Genomic DNA, 15,110 nt, shown 5'->3' on the forward strand with positions numbered 1-15,110 from the left:
CGCGAGCCAGTCCCGCGCCCTCTGCCAGCGCGAGCGGGGCCCCCAGCGGTCCGGGCAGGGCGCGCCCGTCGGCCGGCAGACGCTCCCCGAAGTCAGGAAGGCCCAAGATCTGGAAGCCGTCCGGGTGCAGCCAGGACTTGGGGTGCACAGGAAAGTGGAAGCCGAGAGTGTGCGAAGAGGGGCCTTCGCCCTCGTCCAAGCCGTTGCCCATCTCCAGGAACCGTCTGCTCAGTTCAGGGTCCTTCTTGCTCTCGGGGGCGGGCACCTCTGCAGCCGCTGCCTCCTCCCTCACCTCGGCCTCGGGGTCTCCGTCCGTCTCGCCAGCCTCCGGCTCTTCAGGTCCCTCGGGTGCGGTCTCCGGCTCCTCCGGCCCCGCTACAAGCGCTGCTTCGCAAGACTCCCGCCGCGGGCCGTCGCCGCCGGGGTCCGCGCAGCTCCCGCTGCGCCGGTGGCGCTGGAAATCGGCGCGCAGGCGGAAGGCCTGGCCGCAGTCCGGGCAGCAGTGCGGCCGGTCGGCCGTGTGCACGGCCTGGTGCCGCGCGAGAGCAGAGCTCTGGCTGAAGCTGCGGCCGCAGTGCGCACACGGGTAGGGCCGCTCGCCTGTGTGCGTGCGCTGGTGCGTGACCAGGTAGGAGCGGCGCCCGAAGCCGGCACCGCAGAAGGCGCAACGGTAGGGCCGCTCACCCGTGTGGATGCGCCGGTGCGTGACCAGGTGTGACTTGTAAACGAAGCGCTTGCCGCAGTCCGGGCACGGGAAGGGTTTCTCGCCCGTGTGCGTGCGCTGGTGGATGGCCAGGTGCGAGCGGTACACGAAACCCTTGCCGCACTCTTCGCAGCCGAAGGGCTTGACAGCCGCGTGGTAGCGCTGGTGCTTGGCCAGCCTCGACCGGTGCGGGAACACTTTGCCACACACATCGCACGTGGTCTCAGGTCGCCCAGTCGGTGCATCTACCGGAGTGGGGTAGGCCCACGGCGCCACCAGGTTTGTGCCTGGCTCCTGGTCAGGCAGAAAGGACTTTGCCTCGGACTCCTCAGCCAGGACCCCGAGGTTGCCAGAGTCAGATCCCCAGCCCTCTGGAGTCTGCGCAGAATCGGAGTCGTCGGGGCCCCACGTCCCTGGCACGTCCCCCACACCATAGGCCGCAGACCACAACCCCGGGGGTTCGTTCTCCTCCTCGGCCATCTCTGCCAGGAAGTCCTCCTCATCTTCCTCCTCGTGGTCCTCCATATCATCGGTCCAGTACCAGGCTCCTGAAGGCCAGAAAACAGGTGAGTGGGTGACAGCCTGCAGCAGGCACTGCCCAGAGAACTGCCCTTCCTGGCAGGCGTAGCCAGGCATCCTACTTACTGAGGCAAGAAGCTGTCCATACTCCGCATCAGCTCTAGCCCCCCCAGGAGCAGGAAAGCCTGGGACTTCCCCTAGGGATTTAAGAGCCTGCTGGTGTTGGGGCCTTAGGAGGCCTGAGTTCACCCTAAGCCCCTCAGGTCTTGCCACCCTATGAGACTGCAGAGTGGGTGAACATGCCAACAGGCTCCTGTGAGTCAAAAGGCTAAGCTGTAACTTGGATCCTGTGCCCAGAACAACAGGGCACATCTCCTGCCTGGCAGCTGGTGCAGGGCATCCCAGTCCACAGCCTCTGCCTGAGGGCCTAAGCTTTGCCCAGCATCCGTCCCCCTCTTGGGTCTTGGCCAGCGGCCACAGGCTCCCTCTTCCTCACCAGGCAGATCCAGAAAAGGCTGGCATGGGAGGGCTGATGCCCCTGCCTCCTGTCCTCAGCCTACCAGGCCCCAGTGGCTATGCACTCAGGTTCTTGGCTCCCTTCTCCCTTTAGAACCCCAAATTCCCTGCTAGGGCTTCCTGAGCTGCTGTACACTTGGGAAACCCCAAGCTAGCTGAGACTGTGGGTGCACTGACTACCCCAAGTTTCAGCTACTTGTCCCTCCACCGAGCTGTACCCTGATGTCCCTTTTACCCTTGACTAGGTGTGCTGCCACAAGGAGTATGGTGCTGAAGTCAGGTTCATAGGTCCCCTCCTCATGAGGTGAGCATACTCACAGCCTGCCACCATGATCTACCCAGGTCGGCATGGGTGTGTGGAGCAGACACTCAGGGACACAGGAGCTGCTCAGCCTGCAGGAGCTTCAGGTGTTCAGAGCAGCTTCACACCTGCTCTCTCCTCTGTCCACAGATCCCAGCAAGCAGAAGGCCTGAGCTTCCATTTCAGGGATAGGAAACTCCTCCCACCTCACTTAGGCACAAACCTGTGGCCTGGTTTGGCTGTCACCTGGCTGGGTGAGCCTGGACCACTGAGTCCCACCCTCAAGGGAGAGTCCCAGAAGCCTGGGCTGGCCCCTTATGTCAGTGCTGTGCCTCCCTGTCCTTGTTTCATAGATCTTCTTTCTCTATGTTGACATAAAGTCACCTGGGAAAATAGTCTAGTGCCAAGTGAAGCCACAGATCAGCACAGGCCTGGCTGTGGCTATGAAAAAACACTCATCTATCACACAGACGGACAAGAAAATGGCTGTTTTATTTTTCCATATTTTGTTTTGTATAGTTTATAATATTATACTAGTATAATAAACATAAGCTTTAAATTTAAAATGTTGTTAAGCTGAGTAACACTAACTGCCATCTATGGCCACCTGCATGAGGAAAAGTGGCTGTCCCCCCTAGGGGCACAGAAAAGGCCCAGTTCCTCCTCCCTGGGTGCCTTGTTTGGCTAAAATTCTCCCCAGATCGGGGAAGGCTGGTGCACCCCTCAGGGCAGGGAGGAGCTGGTGGAGGGGTGGGTGGTCTGGGCTCAGGGTCAGATCAAAAGCTCTTAGGCTGTCTTTGATGAGTCTTACTCTAAGTATTATTTAACGAGCACCCCTAAGGAGGGGAAACTCACAAGCAGGAGAATTTCCTAGCAGGTTTCTGACAGGATCAGTCTGTGCCCCTCAGGACCTAATCAAGCATCAGTGACCATTTGATGTATCTATCACCTCAAAGAGCTGGACACCAGGCCCAGTGGAGGCCTGGCACAGACACCTCCACTGCACCTTTCCCCCATATCTGAGAGCAGAGGAAAGCCAGGTCTCATGGGAAGATTGTCCCTGCCATGCCCCAAAGGGCTGTGCAGAGTGGACCAATCCTGACAGATTCCTGAAAGCCTCACTCCCAACCTTGGAGGTGGCACGGCCACCTGCCCAAAGACAGGGACAAGTGTGAGGCTATACCTAAACACGCAGCTGGGACACAGGCCACTGCTGACACCCAGGGAGGGAGAGAGTACTTGAGTCCTGGGGAAGTCAGAATTGGCTGCATCCCAAGATGAAACTCAGGAGTATTGGGCCACTGGGAAGGCACCCGGGGGAGACTTGGGGGCCATCTTATCCCAAGGTCAGGTTCTGTCCTCTTGTCTTCTGCTGCCAAAGTAGCCCAAGGTCTTCAGGTCTGGACCCTGGAGTGGGACATCCAGTGTAACAGCCACTCCAGGCCCAGGGCTCCCAGGAAGGCTGCTGAATCTCAGACCCAAAGGCCTTTTTTGGATCCAGGTGAAGAATTATTAGCTCTACTCATCAGAGCCCAGCTGGTAGCAACAGGGTGCTCAGATCAGGAGGGGTATGGGCTGTGTCTCAGCAGCTGGAGGACAGTGACCCCAAGTGTCCAACACAACCAATTCATCTAGAACAGGGAGGGAGCACATCCTGGGGATGGGCCTGGCATTTCACCTCCCCTGAGCCTAACATTTTCTCCAAGGACCTGATCTTGGCAGTGATCAGCAAGGCCTCTGGGAAGATCCAGAGGGACTACAGGGAATGATGGATAAAATGAAAAGGCAAATCAGGGGCTCACACTCAGCTGTCTAGGGAGGGAGAACCTTCCCAGGCTCAGCCATGAGGACGCTGAGGACACGGAGACCCTAGGGAAACAGGCTTCTGCACATGATACAGGGGCAAGTGAACAGGAGCTGGTGGAGGGAAAGTCCAAACAAAGGCCCCCTTGGCCAAGCTGGTACCACAGAACGAACTAAACACTTCAGGTGGCCACAGGGATTTCTCCTGCCTTAAGTGCTGACATCTAGCCACAGCTGTTTGCTAAAGTAAGTACTGCTCGGCAGTGTAGGTCTGAAGGTCTCCCCTTCAATACTGAGCTCTCATAGATCTTGACTATCGCCCACTAGACCTCTGCGCTCCATGCCAGTGGTTCTCCTCCAAGCTCATTTCCACAAGGGCCAGGGGGTCCCTTTACCACCTGTCTCCTGGCTGACTCTCCAGGGTGGCTCAAGGGCACAGGCTCTGCTGGGGCCTGAACTCCACCTCTACTGCTTATTGGCCATGGGACCTTGGATAAGTCATTTATTGTCAGCTTCCCCATCTGTAAAATGGGTTATAGTAGCACCTGAAATCTCACTTTGTGCACCTGCTGCAACGAATAAATAAGTGGGCAGAAAGTGCCTACAATGGTGCTACCAAAGTATTCCTATCACTATAGGAACCAAGTGCTGTTTCACTATAGATTCCCAGGGCTTCCCCCTGCTGCTTATCCTTTGTACTCCTTTTGTTCACTCTGTTGTGTCTCAATTATTATAACAGGCTGTGCCACTTTCCTACTACCAGGTTCATGTGGTCACAGATCCCTAACAGCCTTTTCTCCAATTTCTAACCCTAGACAGGCCACTAACCAGCCCTGTGCCCCTGAACAAGAAGGGAGAGAGGACTAGTCATCATGGTGCTGCCCTGTCACCAACACTTGGTATAGTCAGGGCTCCCTAAGAGAGGCCCTGTAGCCTAGAGGTTCCTGAAGATAGTAAGGTGGTCCTCCATGTCACCCAGAAGACCACAAGCACAACAGCCTCCTTTGCTTCTATCCAGGCCCTGGTTTATCTGCTCAGGAAGTCAGCTGCCTCATGCTCTGTTAGCTGGTGGCCCTGACAGCAGAGCCCCCAGATACCTAGAAGTGCCCGTGCCTGGACACAGCATGGAAAGATGCCAGCCCAGCTGCTGGGGGGTGGCTCAGAGCTGCTGAATGAGCCCCAAACACATTGGCTTCACAGCCTGCCCTGTAGGTTCAAGGTGGCCTGGGCCCCAAGGTGAGTCTGAGCTGTGGGTTTCCCTCCCTAACAACCTATCCTGAGTTCCCCAAGTAAGGTCAGCACTGGCCCTGGCCCTCTTGACTCTCCACCAGCCAAACTGCTTCCATCCAGGTACAGAAACTCAAAACCAGCTCAGGGAAGGATAAGCATCAAGGGAGGAGGTGCCCACCATGGGGTGCGTCACCTTTGTGCCCTTCCACGTGCACCAAGCCTTAAGGTCTAAGGCAAAACAGGACCCAAACCCTGGTCCTCTGGCTAGGACTAAAACAGGGAGATTCAGTGGCAGTCACGCCCCAGAAGGGGGCCTTGGTCTTCTGAGGTCTCCCAGGTACTCACAGCTGTGCACTGTGTGAGCCGAACCCTCAGTAGGCTGGTGCCACCTGGGCCTGCTGGGGAATGGGGTCATCAGCTGCACTTACATGCTGATTGCAGGTTCTCTCACCTCAGTATGCCTCCATTTCTTACTGCCTTTTAAACCCCATCTTTGTTTTTTCCCGTGTGATTTTTAAGCTGGGTTAGTCCTGGGTGCTGTGTTTCTCCTCTTCAAGCAGGGCAGGAGCAGCCCTGAGGGGGCAGGGGTCACTGGGCAGCCCTCTGGACTGCCCCTGCAGGGCTGGCTCAGTTCTAGCACAGCATCTGCAGACTGTGGAAGCTGCCACCAAGTATAGACATGAGGAACACCCCAGAAAATGAGGACTAAAGCCAAAGAGGTCAAAGAACACGCCACAAAATGGGGACCTAAGAACTGAGCCAGCTATGTGAAGGGTGCTCAAGATCCCAGCAGAGGAGACAGGGAACAAAGGCCCAGAAGCCAGCAAGGCTTTGCAGACAAAGGGTATCTGTAGAGCAGAGTCTGCAGGGGTGTGGAGGACCCTGGAAGGGTGATGAACCTCATGGCTTTGTGCAAAGTTCAGTTACCATTCCAGATGCTTGAGGATAAACTACCCTTGTAGTTGCCTCTGATGGGTAAAGCGGCCAGCAGCTTAAGGGCACTGGTAGCCACATGCCTGCCAGCCAGGAACCAGCCTGGGCCAAGGATCGGGGAGGAGGCAAAATGACAGGGACCACTGTGGCACTCTGTGGGAATCTACACGGTGGACAGGCGGCACACACACTTTAAGTCCTGGTGCACATCAAAGACTAAGAAGAGGCCAGGTGAACACACAAGATCAGGGCTGGATAGTCGGGAAATGAGAGCAGAGAGAACAGGTGGCACTTAAGGTTATTTAGAGAGATGAGAAGAGGATGCAGGGCTCCCCAGGGGAAAGAAAACAGGCGTAGGCAGATGGATTCCATGGCCAGGATACAGCAGCCAGGAAGCAGCAGGAAAACCAGTGTCTCAAGGAGTAAGAAGCCCAGCCCTGCATGAACATAGGGCCACCCCACAGGGCCCAGACATACTCCCACATGAGGCCTGCAGGGGCACAGTTTCTCCAGCACTGTTCTCTGCTCCAGTGCAGGAAATGGGGCTCAACTAGGAGCAGCAGTCTCTCCAGTGACCACTCTGGGCATTCCCAAGAAGCAAGGACACTGCAATCTAAACCAGGTAAGAAGGGCAGGCAGGACTGGCACACTGGCACACACTTATATACCCAGCACTATGGAAAGCTGAGGCAGGAGGATCAAAAGTTCAAGCCCAGCCTGGGCAACTTACCAAGACTCTGCCTCAATTTTTTTTAAAGATTAAAAATAAAAGCTGGGAATATAGCTCAATGGTAAAGCTCTGGCTTTTAACATGTTGATGGTCCTGGGTTTAACACCTGGTGACTCGAAGGAGAGTGGGGAATGAAGAGCTGGAGGCAAATGGGGAGTGGGTCCCAGAGCACCGGCTCAAGGGCAACAGAGGCTCTGAATAGCACTTGTGAGGAGATGGCACCTGAGTGGGAGAGTATGGCCAGAGTACAAATGCCACGTGTGGCCCAACTCATCAAGGAGCAGAGTTGAGTAAACCAGCACTGTGTCTTGCAGGACTGTTACCTACAAATGCAAAATGTCATCCTGTAACAGCTGGCATCCATCCTGTCCACACCCAGCAACTCTCCTTTCCCAACCGGCTCAGTTGAGCAGAATGGATGCAGGAAGATGCCATTCAGCCACTGCTGTCATTATAGTTAAAAGACAACCTCAGGCTCTTTCACCCTGCCTGAGCTGCCCCCAGCCTTTGTCACTACATCTGCATCCCCTCCAAGCAGGTACACAGCACATCAAAATCTGCTGGGGTCCTGCCCTACTGATGGCTCTGCAGACAGGACTGGGCCAGGGGCCACCTGGGCCCAACACCATGACTGGCCACAGGAGAAAACAAAGGGCCAGCCCTCCAAGGGAGCGCCCAAGCCCTAGGTTTGTAGACAGGTGACACAGTGCATGTCACCTGCACTAAAAGGAGACCCGGATCACCCAGCTTGAGGCTGCACAAGGCTCTACCCCAGGGCTCTCCAAAAAGCATGGAGAGGTAGGGCACATCTAGACCACACACTAAGAGACTGGCTAGCACTGGCCTGTGTCCCCTTGCCTTCCAGGAGGCTTTCCTGAATGTGTCTGTAAATAGACACTTCCCACCAATGTCCTTGGAGAGCACCGCATATAATCTACAGTACAGATGAAAATAAAGTACACGTGCAGGTGTGTTACGGGAATATATTTTTTGTTTTGTTTTGGGTTTCTGAGGCGGGATCTCATCTGCTGCACAGGCTGGCCTCAAACTCCCGACTCTCCTGCCTCAGTCAGGTGCTAGTATCACAGGCCTGTACCACTACACCCAGATACAGTTTTCTTTTAAAAGCCCCCCTCTTGGCTGATGTCATTCCAGTCCCAGCTCAGGACACTTGTGGGCTAAGAATTTCCTCTGCAGTCTGAAACCTGAGCATGACGTGTAGACTCCACTGAGAATCTCAACTCACTATGAGTCCAATGTGGTCATGTTGGAAACCATGGGTTCAGTTCAAATTACTTCAAATTCTTCCCTTTTTGCGGGGGTAGTACTGGGGATTGAACCCAGGGTCTTCATGCTGAGCTACACCCTTGGCCTTTTTTATTTTGAGACAGGGTCTCACTAAGTCACTATGTAGCCCAGGGTGAGTCTGAACTTGTGATCCTCTTGCTGCAGCATCCCAGAGCACTGGGTTTTAAAGGCACTCACTAGTTCAAATTCATTCTTCAAGTGAATAAAGCAGGTCTCAGAAAAGTGAAAGCCAGAACTAGTTCCAAGAACTGCAGAGAAATTTGCCACCCCAAATGTCTTATGTACATACTCAAATCCCTTCTCCAAAAAGCCCCAACTGCCCAGCCAGGTCAGAGGCCTTTTGGGAAGAACAGACAAGACTGAAGACTGTTTTGCAGAAATGGTCAAGTGGGTGGAAAAGCCAGAGGAATGGTTAAAGTTTCAGAATCAGAAGGCCTCATCAACAGTCTGCTAGGCTCTTGTACCTGGTCTCTGCTCTGAGCCAACAACTTGACAACTATCTTCATTTACAAAAACAAATCACCAGGGGCTGGGGATTTAGCTCAGCGGCACAGCGCCTGCCTGGCAAGTGCAAGGTCGTGAGTTCAATTCCCAGTACCGGAGAAAAGCCAAAAAAAAAAAACCAACAAATCACCAGCTCCAAGGTGGGGACAGGGGATCATTTTAAGGTTTTCAAAGGGCTTTCCAGCCCTTAGGCCTCTCTAGTGTTGAACCAAGAGGACCCAAGAGGACCCAAGAGGACCCAAGAGGCAGAGGCAGAGGCAGAAGTTAGCACATGGATCTGGCACTTACCTGTGTAGACCCCAGTGACAATGTCTCCATCCTCAGGATGGGGGCTATCTGGGACCCAAGGCTCTTCCCCATTTTCCAGGCGGAAGATCAAATCTGGCTTGGGGACTGGGTATCCTGCCCAGGAGAGGAACAGATGGTGCCTATCACACAGGACTCTGTGCTGTCCCCAGCATGCTCAGATCCTCTCCTCCTTCCCATCCTCCCCACCTCACTCTGCTCTAGGAGATTCTAGTATCCCTTCTCTCAGGCACAGCCCTCACCACCCTGCCATCCTCCCAAAGCCCTCCCCTGCTGGGACCACACCTGCCTCGGCCTGCCCTAAAGGGCAGCACAAAGCCTGGAGCAGGATCAGCAGCTCCACAGCACAAATCCACCTGGTTCAAACACTCTCCAGCCCCACTGAGAGGCCAGGACAGTCTTAGGGTTTCCCTGGGGGGAGCGCCTGACCCTGAGACTCCAAAGGCCTACTCTCAGACAGCTAAGCTCTGAAGGCTATCTCTCAGGGACAAAAGGCCCTTCCTTACCCAAGGACACCAGGATCCCATAGTTCTCCTGCATCACATCCTGGTAGAGGCCCCGCTGGTCTGCATCTAGCCTCTCCCATTCTTCCAGGGAGAAGTACACAGCCACATCTTCAAAGGTCACCAGCCCCTAGAAAGAACAGGGCCCCAGACACTGCTCTCAGCTGCCCTGTGCAAGAGGCTGAGTACATATACAGCCACGCAACGCAGTCAAACCATAATGAGGCCCTACAATGTGGATCCCAATGGAACACAGACCAGCACCCCACTATTAACATCTACAGAGGACTTTCATGCTTTTACCCATCTCTAAAGGCAGGACCCTGGTTTCATCCAGAGATCACGAACTCAAGCTCAGAGAAAGTGAATAATGTAGCTTTTAGGGGGCAGAGGCAAGACTCATACAGAGGGCAGGAGACAATGAAGTGCAAGCCCAATGGTCCCTCCTACTTCACAGTCTGGGCCAAGCAAATGCTATGGCCACCTCAGCAGCCAGAGAGGCCACTCTGGGGCAGATAAATGACACCAACTGAGTGTGGGCACTGGTTCCCCATCTGACTGGGAAGCACTGAGGGGAGCACAGTGACTTTATGGGACAGCCAGCCCTCTGAAGTCATCTTGCATGGTACAGGTAAGTGAGTGGCAGCAAAAAAAATCAGAACAACTCAATGGCCTGGGAAGGAAGCTCATACTCACTGGGCCTGGAACATGTAGCCCTGTCCTAGTTCAGGGCCTGGGCCTTTGCTTGAGCATCTCAGTGCCACTGCCCCCAGAGTCCTCCAGGGAAACCCAACCTAGGTTACCTGAGATCCAAATAAGAGATGGGGGGCGGGGGTATAGCTCAGTGGTACAAGTGTCAGCTTGGCAAGCACAAGGTCCTGAGTTAGATTCCCGGTACCAAAAGAAAACAAACAAAAAGACCAAATAAGAGATGGTAGCTCACCTGAGACCCAGCTGTCAGGAAATCATCATCATCATCTTCATCCTCCTCTTCTTCTTCCTCCAGATCCTCTTCCTGAGCAGCGGATGGAGTGCGGCACATCTGTGGGACTAAGGGGAAGACCTCTTAGGGACAGGTGCCCACAAGCACCTGGTCTGGTCATCCCAACCATCTTAGGTCCAGCTAACAGGCAGGGCTGGATCTCCCAGCTGTTCCCTCTTTCCAAAAACTGGGCTGCAGCTGGGTGTGGTAACACACTCTTACAATCCTGGGACTGTGGGAGGCTGAGGCAGGAGGATCACAAGTTCAAACTCAGCCTGGGCAAGTTAGCAAGAGCTTTTCTCACAAATAAAAAATAAAAGGCTGTGGAAGCAGCTCAGTACATAGACTGGGTTCAATCTCCAGTACTTAAAAAAAAAAAAAAAAAAAAAAGGCGGGGAATTCTGCCACTCTAACGCCAGCTCCAGAGCTTTCCCTGGTCTAGTCAAGTCCCTGGCCTCGCCTTTCATTTCCCTCCCCAAGGGCTGGCTCCTTTTTCTTACCCTTTCCCCAAACTGGGGACTTGGCATCATCAACATGGCTAAGTTGTTCCTGGGTCCCCAACCCTGAACTCTGCTCCTCTGCCAGCACATCCTCTACATCGTCGTCGTCATCATCATCATTGTCCTCGTCATCCTCGTCATCATCATCATTGTCCTCCTCAAACTCTGCCTCCACCTCCACCTCTGCCACCTCCTGCACCTCAGCCTCCTCGATGACCTCCGCCACTTCCTCTGCCTCCTCCTCTTCTATGACTATCTCCTCTTCCTCCTCCTCCTCTTCCACCTCCTCCTCTTCCACCTCCTCCATGTCTCTCCCCTTCTCCTCCTCCTCCTCCTGGTCAGGATCACATTCAGACCCGTCCTCCACCCTCTCGAGCTGAGTGGCTGGTGAATCCAGAATGGTATGAAGGGCTGCCATCGTCCCTGGGAGTGAGCTTCTGCTCAGCCTGAAACACAGATGGGAGATGTGGTGAAGTCACTGGGGCAGTAGGAGGACCAGAGCTCTGTCTGCCATCTTCTGTTGTGCAACAAGCACATTCAGTCCACTGGCAGCAGCCTGAACAGCCTCTCCCCATGAGCCCCTGGGACACAGCCCCCACTCTTCTCACCAGCAACCACACACGTAGTAGGAGCTGCTTTCTTTTCCTAGGGTGAGTTAAGCATTGATCACCAGGCTTTATCCAGAAGGACTGTGAGACACATGGAGTCCAAGCAGCACACTCCAGGGTGGTCCGCACTCTGCTGAAAGGGGTGAGTGGAGCCTATGAGCACAGAGAATGCAGAGCTTACCCAGTCCTCTGCACACATGGGCCAGCAGGATCTGTCAGATGTAAGGCCCCAGCACAGACACACTGTGGGCCTTCAATGGGCAGGAGGGGACAGGTGGCTTCACTGGTCTCTTCAGAGAAAGAAAGGTGAGACCAGCACTGAGAAGTCGGCAGGCTGGGCTCCTTCCTGAAAGTCATGGGAGAGGGGCCGTGAGCACACATCACACTCAAGTCTGCCCTTCCTACTCTGTCCTGGGTATCTGGGAAATGCTCTGTAGATCACAGACATGGGCCTGTGGCAAGGCCACCACAGGTAATATGAAATTCCCTCTGGCATTTCATCAAGTCTGGGGATCAGAGAATCTTAAGGGCTAGAATGCCAATACCCCAGAAGCTCCACGATCCTAGTCTCCCTCTGATGGAATAGATGGCCAGCCCTCAGGCTCACAGCAGACCCAGACACGAAGCCACACAGTCCAGAGTCCAGCACTATGGGGCAGGGTGTGAAGCAGGGGGCCCTGGGACCATTCCTCCTTGTCAGTCACACATCCTTCATCAGCCTCTTGTGGAGTCCCAAGAGTATGGCTGTTGTGTTTTGTGGAGTTTCTGTAGCTCCTTTTAGGGTATGAGCCCAAGGTTGGGTTCATCAGCTAGTACCTGGCCCCATCAGTGTCTCAGATCTGAATAGGGCCATTTCCAAAGTGACTCCAATCCACTGCCAAACACTGGGGTTGGGGCTACAAGTCCTAAGGGACCCTGGACTGTCAGGTCACAGGGTAACACTGGACATTAGGCTCCCCACAGCTCATCCAACTCTACCAGAGGGCAGTGTATGCCTCAGAATGTTTAAATCCAGACTGGGGCCTTCCGCACAGAGATGCCCAGGGTCGTGAGAAGTCAGACTGGGCCCTGTATTCCTATGGACACATCTGGGAGCACTGCTCAGTGACTGGTTCTTACTCCCACCCATCCCTTTCTACCCAGCAGCATGTATTTTTTCCAAAATGTTCTGAGCAGCTGCATTAAAACCCACACTGACAACCAGGCAATGCCAAGCCCTTATGCAGGCATGCCAAGTCCGGGGCTGGGACACCTGCCTGCAAGAAGCCACCTTGGTCCTGACCATCCTGCCCCTCACTCAACAACTCCCTCATGTTACATGCAAATAACTGTATCAAAGACCCAAGCCACAGAACTCAGCCCAGGAGGGCCACCAAGCCTCTGGCCTCTCCTAGAAGTCTACCTCCTTGCCTCTACCATATCTGAAGTATAGAAATACACATGTCTTGTGTTGCCCAAGGATGCAGCCATGCCCAACACTCAGGGCACTGAGAATACTTAGCAGGGGTTTCCCAACTGCCACCCACTTCAGACCCAGAAAGGTTTTCTCACTCAGGCCTCAGGCTGCAAATTTAAGCTGAGCCCAGACACCAGCAGAACCTCCTGCCTTGCCCACCCCCTGGAGCAGCCACTGTCCCATGGCCCCAAGGCCAGGTTGTTATAGATGAGGACCCAACAAAAGAAAGCTCATGGCTCTGGAATAAGGGGCCAATGCTCACCACCTCAGGACCTTTGCATGTGCCATTCTTCCTCCCTGGAACTCTTTCCCCTTCAATGATCTTCCAGAGGCAGCCGCCCTGGGCCCTTGTTACACACAGTTCCTGGTTCTCTTCCCGGGCAACATCTACACCTTCTGTACCTGAGACCAGTCAATTGAGGGAGTGCAGGAGCTCCCTTTACTCCTTTCTAAATCCCACCATTACAGACACACATAAGTACAGTACTCCAGTACTTACTGAAGAAGGGACCCTAAAGGCTATAGTTAGTATGACAGACATAAACTCAGCTCAGAGGGCCCTTCGAACTAGACCCCACCTCAAAAACAGTGCTGTCTCTGCCTCCAAAGAGGACCCTGGTAAAGTCACTTCTCCCAAGAGGTCATCCACTGGTGACTACATAGGAGACCTTGCAGAAGCCAAAGGTCTCACAGCAGAAAGGCCTAGGGCTAAGCACAGCCAGACACACATGTGCCCAACTCCAGGTTCAGAACCAATGCTCAGAAAAATGAGCTTCAGAGTCAGTTAGTTCATATACCTGTACCCCAGGTCCTGGGATCTCCCTGCCTCTCTTAGACCCACACAGACCCTCCCTCTCCAATCTGTCAACCCCTTGGAAACTTACTCTGTTCATTTCCCCTTGAGCTCCAGTTCCAAATCAGAAGCCACAGGGGGTCAGGTAAGCAGCCTCATCAATCCATGGGTCACCCAGACCCTCATTTCCACTGGGGCCCTGCACCCTAGGACACGGTGGAGCAGATATTTAGAATTGGGGATGACAAGGTGTCATTCATAAGAAGGGAGTGAGCAAGGACAGAAAGAAATGGCAAAGCTTGAAAACTGTTAGAAATCCCAGCACTCGGATGGCTGGGACAGGAGGATCACCACCACCAGTTTGATGCTAGCCTAAATTATATAGCAAGACCCTGTCTCAAAAACCTGAAAACTGTCAGAAACTCCACAAAGGTCCAAACTCCAGGGAAACCCATGTGGACATGCAGGAGATAGGTATGTACACTTGTATCTAGTCCTCGTTCTCTCTGGGTGGCCCCATGGACCTCAGAGACCCTTCAGTCTTCTTGTCCACTGGAAAGATCCCCTTTCCTGGCCACCACAATCCTCACTGTTTGTGGGTCTCAGTAGCCCCCACTCAACCTGGGCTGGCTCCTGTTGCGGGGGTATCCATGGGGGCCATCTGAGATCCAAGACAGCCCCTTCACCAGGCCAACCAGCTCCCCAGACCTGCCAATACTTGTTAAACAGAACCACGGGCCGACATCACCCCACCCAGGCAGAGCTGGTGGCCTGATGCATCTACACCTCCCCTTCCTATGGCCTCCAACCAAAGGCCAGCCCCCCTCCTGCCTGTGTGGCCTCCCCATAGGCCATCAAGCCCAGAGGTGAGTTCCCCTAAGCGCCTACTGAGAACAGACAACTTAGCATAGCAACCCAGCCTGAGTCTCCATTTGCAGAGAGTAGACTCAGACACCCCCTCCCCAAGGTCACAAAGCAGGCTGCGGGGGCGCCAGGACAAGGTGTCTGTCCCCTCCCTCCTCTCAAGGGGCTCATCGGACTCCCTCCTGCAGAGGCCACCGCGGTTGACAGTCTCTGGATGGGTGTGTCCCCGGGGGCGGGGGCGGGGGCGGAGGCTCAGAACCTGCTGCCGAGGAGGCGGCTCGGCGGCGGCGCCAAACACCTCCCCAGGTGTCGCGCGTGTCCTCCCCAGCCCGCCCCCTCGGCGCTGCCTGCCTGGCACGGGGCCTGAGGGTCGCAAACTGCTCCCCCGACGAGAGGCCCTGAGAGAAGCCGGCATCTGCGGGCCTCGCGGGCCGTGGGCGTAGCTGCGATGGCCGGTTCTGCACCCAGCCAGGGCTCCCAAGCGCCACGACCGCCCCACGTTCAACCCCGGCCGCCCGAGGCCTCGCGCGCCGGGCGTCCACCCCGGCCCG

At 54.9% G+C, this 15,110-nt stretch overlaps 1 protein-coding gene across 1 annotated transcript in view; it reads right to left on the reverse strand.

Moving 5' to 3' along the window:
* Positions 1–13,922, reverse strand: part of Znf316 (zinc finger protein 316) — a gene marked incomplete in the record, with an annotated part of 16,980 nt that extends 3,058 nt beyond the window's left edge. The window contains 7 exon segments of the mRNA XM_013521264.1: positions 1–1,251; positions 8,836–8,949; positions 9,360–9,486; positions 10,300–10,406; positions 10,839–11,284; positions 11,628–11,792; positions 13,787–13,922. Coding sequence (XP_013376718.1) covers positions 1–1,251; positions 8,836–8,949; positions 9,360–9,486; positions 10,300–10,406; positions 10,839–11,256 — 2,017 coding nt within the window.
* Between the last annotated feature and the right edge of the window lie 1,188 nt (positions 13,923–15,110).

The sequence above is a fragment of the Chinchilla lanigera genome, unplaced genomic scaffold (genome assembly GCF_000276665.1).
Source record: "Chinchilla lanigera isolate Chin_1 unplaced genomic scaffold, ChiLan1.0 scaffold00059, whole genome shotgun sequence".
In the NCBI taxonomy this organism is placed as follows: domain Eukaryota; kingdom Metazoa; phylum Chordata; class Mammalia; order Rodentia; family Chinchillidae; genus Chinchilla; species Chinchilla lanigera.